The sequence below is a fragment of the Accipiter gentilis genome, chromosome 10 (genome assembly GCF_929443795.1).
Source record: "Accipiter gentilis chromosome 10, bAccGen1.1, whole genome shotgun sequence".
Lineage (NCBI taxonomy): Eukaryota > Metazoa > Chordata > Aves > Accipitriformes > Accipitridae > Astur > Astur gentilis.
In genome coordinates this window covers 30,205,037-30,214,882 of record NC_064889.1, presented here as the reverse complement: position 1 = coordinate 30,214,882, position 9,846 = coordinate 30,205,037, and the positions used below count along the sequence as shown (strand labels likewise).

General features: G+C 48.2%; 1 protein-coding gene across 1 annotated transcript in view; it reads right to left on the bottom strand.

The window, feature by feature from the left end:
- Positions 1-231: 231 nt before the first annotated feature.
- HS3ST3A1 (heparan sulfate-glucosamine 3-sulfotransferase 3A1) overlaps positions 232-9,846 on the bottom strand; it is a 40,991-nt gene continuing 31,376 nt past the window's right edge. The window contains exon 2 of the mRNA XM_049812698.1: positions 232-6,099. Coding sequence (XP_049668655.1) covers positions 5,481-6,099 — 619 coding nt within the window. The 3' untranslated portion in view covers positions 232-5,480. The remainder of the gene's footprint in view (positions 6,100-9,846) is intronic.

Below are 9,846 nucleotides of genomic sequence, written 5' to 3'. Positions count from 1 at the left end.
TTCCCTGGGACTTAATCTGTTTATACATCTAAAAAAGTAAATAGAATATCACTTTACTTGACCACACAGAAAACCTGATATACAGGGGCTGCTCTGCTGTATATATTTCTTGGTGAATTGCTTCCACCTCGGGTTTCACGCAATGCACCGTGAGTTGGGTCCATTCCTCCCCTTCCAGGTCGGGGGAGAGCAGGAATTCATCAAATTCGGTGGCGAAATGCTGTGGACGTGGCAGGGCCAGCCAGTGATGGCTAAGGGGTGAATGGCGGGGCGAGCCAGGAAGACCTGACTTTTCAAGGTTGTTTGCCATCTAAAGAAAGGAGTATGACATTAAGCTTGCCGGAGAAACATGAAGGGGAAGATAAGAGTTGTGGAAACGACGCCAACGATGCCACAGGGGAGTTCACAGCAGGCAGAGCCCCCCCCGGCTGCCGTGGAGTGTGTTAGCTTTAGGAGACTAAAATCAGACACAAGTGGGTAATTCTGCGTTTCCCCCTTATTTCATAAACCTGCCCACTCTTTCCAGGTTGCTGCCGCCAGCAAAAAGAGAGCACAGCCTCTCAGTACCCGTAAACTTTATTAAATGTGTGCTTTTTCATTCTTAAATTAAATTAAAATCAGTCTGTTTCATACTGAAATAGCACCAAAGGGAGAAGGATGACAGTATCACCAAGCAAAAGGGAGGGAGGAGAGAAAACCCAGAAACTGTTATATACGAACAAGAATTTTTTTAATGGTTAAGAAAATGGGCAATTTTTATTTTTTTTCCCCCTAATCTGGAGACCTAACATTGTGATGCTAGTGTGTATGTGGGAGAACCGAGGAGGCTAAGGATCAGTGTTAGTCAAAATCGCTCAGTGCAGGGTAGGTATGGCCAAATCATTACTGGAAATTTAACTTCTTAATGCTGCACCCCAAAGACCACCCCGAATACCACGTAGAGGAGTCTCATACATGACACATTGGTGTTTATATTCCTTTTAACTGTGTAAATTATTGGGTGGCAGCATTTCCTTAGGACTTGATTGAATTCCCCACGGCATGAAATCAGCGCCAACTACAACGTGGATGCAGCAGCCCGGTCCTTGCCCTTCCAGAAATTGCAGCGATGTGAATTGCAGCAGCAGAGCAGCCAGTTTTTTGTCTTGCCAAACTGCACTGGTAAAGAAAAACCTATTTCTCTGAAATTTTCCAGGTGTGGCCATTCCCACAGTTCGGGTTTGGCTGAAAGCTGCCGCTGCAGCGGGCTAAAGGGAGGTCTCACGTTCAACTGTCTTTCTGAATTGGGCTCTACGAGCCTGTGCTAAAGCATGTCACCATCAGTGGAAAAAAACCCTGATTTTTGAAGACTTTGAGGGCAATACTTGTGCTCAGCAGCCCTGTGCCAAAGCTCTTGGTGGTTTCTGTGCACCGGGGCTGCGGTGCCCTGTTTGTGGGTCTGGGCTGGGCAAGGCGCTGTGCAAACCCACAGAGACCCACGGCCTGTGGACCACAGGCACCCGTGCAGTGCTGCAAATGATGGGGTGAAGGAGACAGGTCTGTCTGCTCAAAGATCATAGAATCATAGAATGGTTTGGGTTGGAAGGGACAGTTAAAGGTCATCTAGTCCAACCTGCCTGCAATAAGCAGGGACATCTTCAACCAGATCAGGTTGCTCAGAGCTCCCTCCAACCTGACCTTGAATGTTTCCAGGCATGGGGCATCTACCACCTCTCTGGGCAACCTGTGCCAGTGCCTCACCACCCTCATAATGAAAAATTTGTTCTTTATGATGAATTTGGCACCTGACGTTGATAGGATGCTTTATAAAGGGGGGGGGGGGGGGGTGTCCTCTTAAAACAAATGTTCTAAAATCTAAATGTTGCATGGCATATAAGCTTAAGCTTCATCAGTGCCTAATGGCACATTTGATTATTGAAACCAGAAGGATTTTAATACACCGAATTAGTTTCTCATCATTAACGTATTGATTTCTGCTTTAAAAAAGAATCAGACTACATAGGTCACTTTTTTATTTATAGCTACTTTCGCTTTCCCCTCCTAATACACATGCTCAATACTGTAGGCCTAGGAGAGGTGCAGTTTTCAATAGTTTACTTCCAATTCTTCTTAGGTTAAAATAATCTAAACTTCATGGCTGGATTTTAAAATAAGCCTAAAGAGTTTAGAGGCTTAAATGTTATTAGAGTTCAAAGCAATTTGATTGCATGACCTCTTTTTAAAAGCCATTGTTCATACATGGAGGGATTTTCAAAAATACTTATGGCCCAGATCAAAAAAATCAATTACAGTCTCAGATCCCTAAATAGTTTTACTAGGTGTGCAGCAAGGGATTCAAACTCTCAGAAATTAGTGGAAGTAAAACATTCGAGCATTTTTGGGAAAGTATGCCTATGTAGCTGAATTCAGTGTGCTGGGAAGAGTTTTTTAAAGGCACATATGATAGGCTTGTGTACACACCAAAGCTGTACTGATTTAATGACAGTGATTTGGTGGCAGTTGTAGAAACTCATTTGTATGAAGGTGCTTGGTATTGCTATAGCTAGTGCAATATGGGAAGAACAATCTGTAGCACTATAAAGCTGCTTTATACTAGACTAAATGTGACCATATGAGAGACAATAGCAATATAATTATATTGATTTTTTTAAATCATACTCTTAAGTGATATTTATACTTGTCAAAGGCATGTACACGTTATCCCAACCTTAAGTCTCCTCGAAATACCAAAGAAACAGCATGCTTAAATCTTCTTTTCAGCTTGGAAAACCTCAGATTTTGTGCCTTGGTAGTGCTGGCACTGCTCAGTTGTGCCTGTGAGCAAGTGATGCCTTGTCCTCACCGCCAGCTCGGCTTTTGCACTTGGATGGAAGAGCACAGTGTAGGAGGGATGGTGGCCATCTCCCATTCGTGCCCCAACAAGCCTTGCTGTTAGAAAGGTTTTCCCAACAATTAACCCCCATCCTTTTGGCTACACCTTAAACCCATTCCCTCTTGATCTGGCCAGCATGGGCAGAGTAGGTTGCTCCCCTCGTCTCCAGTGACACTTTGGAGAGACCATTGCCAAAAGCGCAACACTCTTCCAACTTCTTCTGGTTTGGGAGTTTTGAGCTCCAGCAATGAGCTGCAGGGATGCTAGGAGGGACCATAACCCCATGAAGCCAAAGCTGCGTGACTATCCCTGATTTTCTCATGTCACCTCCTGCATGAACACTGAGGGGCTGAAGGGAGGCAGGTAAAAGAAAGGACTGTTGGGGGGTTGTGTGATCCCTCATCTGCCTTTCTGCTGTGTTTGCAGAAGGCAGTTAAGTAAAATGTTTACCCCGATGTGGCACAGGACATTGCCATAAAGGGGCTTAAAATGGGACACACTGAAACAAGAATGGTGGGAAGGGGTGGAGGTATCAATGGAGGTAGCAAGGGCGGCACCGAGCTGTGCCATGCCAGGACAGACTGCCAAGCACAGCCCGGCTTCGGTGCCACCAGCCCATCATCACTGCTCTACCAGCCAGGCCATGGAACGCCAAGCTCAGGTAAGGCTTTGGGATGACAACGATGAGAGAAGGTCCTGGGGCCTCGCAAGACTAACAAAGTTATTTTAATTACCTTGGGAAATGGGCCTTGCATGCAAAACCATGTGGGTTTATGTCTTCAGGGGACAGGAATGTCCCAGGACTCTGCATCCTTGGGTACGGAGGGAGGTGTGTGGGGATGCGTAGGAAGGAGGAGGCTCAGGGCAGCCAGGAGGGAATGTGGCTCAACACCTGCAGTGGAACTTGGTGCTGTGAAGTTGAACAGGCACCAAGCTGTTTTCCTAACCTGTCAAGCAAGACAGCCCAAGCTGGAAATGACTCCCTCTTGGGTTAAACTGTAATTTCAGGTACAATTCTCTTTGGACACCTTGAAATCTTTGCTCTGCTGTGATTTTATTAAGATCTTGGCTGGTGTGCAAGTGGCCAGTGAGCTTGGTCCCCAGGCTTCTTCCTAACCAGATTACCAGGTGATACCCCACTTTGTCTTACCCCATCGGGGGCTTTTTAAAGTTAGACTCAGGAGAGGGAGCATCATCATGTTGTGTTTATACAGCACCAAGCGATAATTAGGTGCTCCTACAGTCCAGAAAATGCTGAAGATAAAGAGCTAGCAGATAAATGAGCCTACAGTGATACAAGATCCTGCTTCACTAATAGATTTCTGTCACTGAGACATTTCTACCAGCCAAAAAGAGGTGATAAGGATCACAGCAAAGAATTTAAAGCTCCTGGTTATTGCAAACAGGAGATTTGTTTTGCCTGATGATTTTTAAAGCCCCGCAGAACCAATGCTCTTGTTCCTGCTTCCCCCTCGGTTCTCCTTTAGAAAAGGACAAGACTTCCATCGTCTTCTCCTCATTCTCTCCCCTTTCTGGAGGCGATTTTTGTTCATTTTTTTTCCCCACACAACCCTTTCTCCACTGTTTTTTTCTTTTAAGACTGGCCCAACTTAAAACATTCTTCATTATGGCTTAAATAGCATCTGCCAGACACTATGAACTTGTTTCCTGCATACGGATGGTGGGATGGTGGGTGCCCTATCATCTTCAAGACAGGTGTACCATGAACATCATCTCAGTGTGGACCTTCCTTGCCCATCACCCAAATCCCTTCAGATGGACCTCCCCCGGAAAAGCGCTGTTCTGTCAGCGTAGCAAAAGGGGTGCACACTGCTGGCAATGGGGAACACTGGTTTAGAGCCAACTCCTGTGAATGAGGCCTTTTGACTACCTGGCAATTTTCATCATAGAGTCAAGAGAGTCATTTGTTTTCTTTCACTTTTGGCTACCAAAATCGTTTTGTCTCAAAACAAAACAAAGGATTATTGGGTTTGGCTTCTATAAGATGAAAAATAAGTTTGGTTGATGAAAAAAGCTTGATTTAGGGGGGGCAAAAGTCAAACAAAAAATTGGATAAATGAAAAAAATTTCACCGAAGTTTTCATGCAATAAAAAATCCCCTAAGGTAAGGTTTTGAAAGCCAAATTAGATATTAAGCCTCCTTTGTTTCATTGTCAAAAGTGATGAGGTCTGGTCTAAAATGGCATTTGCAAGCCAAAATCTGTCTGACCTTCCAGTAAGGCTCTGAGCTCCCCCAAGCACACTTGTCCCTTCTGGAGTGGACCTGAAGACATCTAAAAACTTTGCACCTGCAGTTTTTTTACAGAGACAGTGCTAAACCTTGGGCCTATCGAAGGAAGCAGCCAAGCTGCAGGTGATGTCAATAAGACCAGGTTGCTGTTCACAGCCTCCTTTTCTGGATGGGATGCATCACCTCATCTCTGAGAGAAGAAAGGAAACAAAGCAATGTCAAATTAAAAAAAAATCAGAACAAATCATGTTTCAGCACAACTATTTTTTTTTCTGTATTTTTCCCCCTCTCTACTGATACGTAAAAAAAATATATATTATATTATATTTTCCTTTTCTTAAATTATTTTTTTCAGCCTCAGTCCCAGCCGAAGTCCTGCCCTGTCATCTGGTAGAACTTCATGTTGAAGGGCCGGTAGAAGTCCCGCAGTCTCTGCACCACCTCCTGGTCTATGTCGGGGTGGGTCCTGCCTTTCGTCTTCCCCAGGCAGTGGGGTTTGCTGCTGCCTTCCGCCTTCTTCAGGCAGGGGAACCCCTTGGTTTTGTTGAAGTAGAAGTGTTTGTCGGTGATGATCCTCTTGAGGCCCAGAAAGTCCTGGACCCTGCCCAGCTCCCCCGCGGGGTCGCTGATCAGCCTCTCCCCGCTGACGAAGAGGATCTGCCCAATGGGGAAGTAGAGGAGCCAGTTCTCCAGGTGCTTGGCATAGATGCCAATCTGGATGGCGCTCCACGAGGTGTCGATCAGGCCCGTAGTCCTGTTTTTGAAGGTCAGGCTCTCAAAGGTGGGGATATCGGGCTTCTTGGAGAGCGTCTGGGTGTAGTCCGAGATGGCTCTGGTCACGGGGTCCCGCACCACCACGATGAGCTTTGTGCCCTTGGACATGGAGGAGATGCGGGCTGGGGCTTCCTTGGTGACGAAGTAGCTGGGGGTCTTCTCCATGGTGATCTGCCCCTCCAGGGTCCTGGGCATGAGGTCTCTGAGAGAGAGGGAGAGAGGGACACGTTAGTGCCGAATGGCCCTGGGTGGGGTGGGGGGAGCTGAGTGCAAGCAGTGCTCCGGGGATGTCCCGCGTACCGAGGGCAGGATGCTCCTGAGCCTCGCACCTCCAGCCCAGCTCGCTTTCCTCCTTGTGTGGATTGTCAGGAGGCCCACAGTGCTCTGATTCAGCCAAGCATCTAAACACACTCCTGGTTTCCCACTTCCTTTGGCTGCCTATTACCTAGAATTAGACTTAAATCCATTTTGCCTTATTCAAGGCCTCTGAAGAACTTGAGGGGGATCCCACCTCCCTTGCAATGGCGCTGTAAGAACAAAGCACATCTCTACAGTCCTAATGTCCTATCCATTTAAATTCCTCTCTGCCCACACTGGGGTTTCCTGCACATTGGCTTAAATTCCCTGGAACAACAGTGAATTTCTCAAGGAACAACACTCCCTTTCTGCAGGGCACAAGGGATTTTCAAGGGCTGGGATGTAAGACTCTATCTTTTGGTATTTTCAAGGTGGCAGCAAGCTGATGTCACAGAAAAATGTGCAATATCAGCCCCCTGACCTCAGCAATTTCCTTCTTTCACCCAAAGAAATCCTACACGCTGGCTGCTTTGGGAAGCTCTCCCAGCTGGGAGCGGGAAGGGGCTTGGGGCTCAGCTCAGAGTCCCTCCTCGTCCATGGTCCCCTTGAGAGTTCAAAGCCCTCCTGGGCCAGGCGTTGGGTGTGATTTGCTAAAGGTCCACAGAATTTGGCCGCAGGATAACCTGAGGTCCCCTGTGTTAAATAAGGCAACCCAGAAAGGTGTAGGAGCCATATGAGTGGCTGTTTGGTCCTCCTGGGTGCTCCCAGCTTCCCTCCTTGCTCACCCCTGCCTGCCACACCACGTGCCATCCCATCCCCTCACATTCGCGTTGCCCCGTGTATCACCTCAGGACAGGAGCTAGCATCTGCAAAAACCCAGTGATTTACACGATAATCATCTGGTTACACAAACTCATCCCACCTTTCAGGCTCTCAGCAGTTTTCCTCTCCGCAGCTTGGTCTCCTTCCAATGGTCCAGTCATTCCCGGGGGGAATGGGAGATGGATGGGAGGTGGCTGTGGCGCCAGCGAGGTTCACCGCCATGCCACCAGCAGTTCTCATGGCAACTGCAGCCCTGGGTCCTGAGGAGCAGGGACCCGCATCCCCCTCACGCCCTGACCCCTCGTCTTTGACCTCGCCGCAGTTGCGACACCCGTGTGCTGTGATGAACTGCTCCCTGCCTGCGTTATTGTTACCGTCTTGCAGCAGCAACATCTGGTTTGCAAACCTGTGCAATATGCCAGCAAAATTAAACTCATCTATCAAAAAAGCAACAATGAAAAGCCAACAACAGCTAAAAACACCAATAACAACCAAACCCCAGGCTGAGTCGTTATGTTACAAATGAGGCAGCGAGGACTGACCCTTCCTAAAGCAATTCTTTCTATTTGCAACCACATTACATAGAGGCTGAGCAAAGACGTGGTCCTAAAGACTCTTTGCTGGTCTCTGCTGAGGATTTCTGTTTGGGGGAAACTCCATGAATTTGGGACATTCAGGCTGGAGAAGAAACAAGCTGAAGGGTATGAGAGAGCTCTTGCGCATCCTGAAGCATGTGAAGACGTCAAGGCAATTGCTGCTGACACTAAGGCTGGAGACAGCTTCAAAACCAGCATGAGGATGGCCTTTGCCGAGCAGACACATAATTCTATGGTGGGATTTGCCATACCTAACGCTGCAAAGGCCAAAAGTGTGAATGGTTCAGAAACAGACTGGTGAAATTCATGGTGCTTGAAATGAGTCGGTGGCAATGAAATGCGAGAGTCCCAGAGCTGCTTCAGCCATAGGGAGCCCCCAACCCCGATTGCCCTCAGCTGGGAGGAGATAACAGGAGAAGGAGCCCTACAAACCACCAGCTTTCATATGCTCTTCTGTAGATACCTGATACCAGCCACCATCTGGAAGAAGGTACTGGGCTGGATGGCTCTTTGCTCTGGCCCATGGCAGCTGTTCGTATGTTATTTTGCTCAGGGTGGTCTCACGAATCACCTTTTTCCCCCCATGTGCAGCAAACCCTCATTTCTCAGATGTTGTATTGTTGCCCTCTACTTTGAAAACCCTGCAACAACTGAGTCACCTGGAAGCACCTCCGAAAGGCTGAAGGAACCAGGTTGTTGCCCCCCTTGCCCACTGCCTGCCAGCTCAGTCCCCAGCTGATCCCTACCCCTGTAACGCAGCCTCCTACAACTGCAATTTGCTGTTGAGCAAGAGCAGGACCCTCTGAACCAGCAGCAGGGCGAGGGCAGCGGGAAGGCGCACTGACTTCTGTTTGTGTTTTGATAAGTGTTGAAATCTCCGCTGTGTCTTCCCAAGGAGGAGCTTAACCCTTCTCATGGGGAGGCTGCAACACAAAAGCTTTCTTCAGCGCCCAGGAATGAGCACGCACCTCCGCTGCCAGGGCCGGCGGGCAGGGACACGCCAGGAGCCACAGGGAATGTGCTACCACAGCTTTTGGGAGATTAATTAATTACAAAGGGCATCTTTCATGGACGTAAACAGTTGCCTGGAGGCCTCCCTGGTCTAATGGCATCTGGGTTTTATTGCAAAAGAGCCACTTGAAAAGACAAGAACCACAAAAATGTTTTTGGCAAGAGCAGCCACCAGTGGGCCCTGCCAGAATAAATGGATTCTGTTATTTTAATTTTAGTAGAGCTCGGGGCTTTATTTAATTACTTAATAGGGGAGGAAGACTTTCCTCAAAGGGGGCATTTCGGCTATGCACGCATTCATATCTGGCCTTTTCCAGGTCCGTACTTTCTTCCCAGCAGTGGCGTCCAAGACGGCCGTTCCTGTGTCTGGCCAAAGGTCCCGGAGGGAGCTCTTGGGGCCGCTGCTCCCAGGAGCTGTGGTCCCCTCCCCACCTCAGGACTTCACTTTAGTAATGCAACAGTTTGGATTTGTCTTCCCTTGTAGCCGCTGCAGCAAACCCTCCAGCACCCAGCCAGGGTGGGAGAGGTGCAGTTGCAGGGTCAGCTGCCTTGGAGGGCCGGGCTGGGGGGGGGTGATGCTGTGCAAGGACTCAGCACCACATAGTTACAGGTCCCAACAATGCACGCAGTGCTGCTCTGGGATTTCCTGATGCACCCTGGGGTGCCAGTCCTTCACACTGTCACTTTAGTGCTGGGGTCACATTAGGATGTCCCAGTAACAGGGTCCCAACCCTGGTGTGGGAACTGATCTTTGGTGTCATGTTTATTATGGCTTTTTATATCTCTTTATGGAGTGTACAATGATGTCTTTAAAAGGCTTGACTTGAAGTTTCCCAGGGCAAGCAGGGTGCTGGCTCGACCCCTGCCCTGGAAATCAGAGCCCACAGAGACGCCACCTGATCTCGAGCCCCTGTTCTTAGCAAGAGCACAGCTCTGGGGAAGAAAGCATCGCTTTATGTCAAGAAACCAGAATAACATATCAGGCTCCTTCCTTACAAGACTGAACACTCAAGGGTTGTGTTTCTGGAAATTCAGCTCGGACGAACAAATGCAATAATACGTGATGTTGGTATTTGCAAACAGCCTATGCTGGGTACCCGCCTCAGCTACATCAGGGGCTGGGAAATGGGTTAAAACAGCCAGTTTGCCTCAGCTGACCTGTGCTGCTGTCCCACCAACTGAAAGAAGCAAGAGAAACTGGTGATTAGTGAGAAAACAAGCAT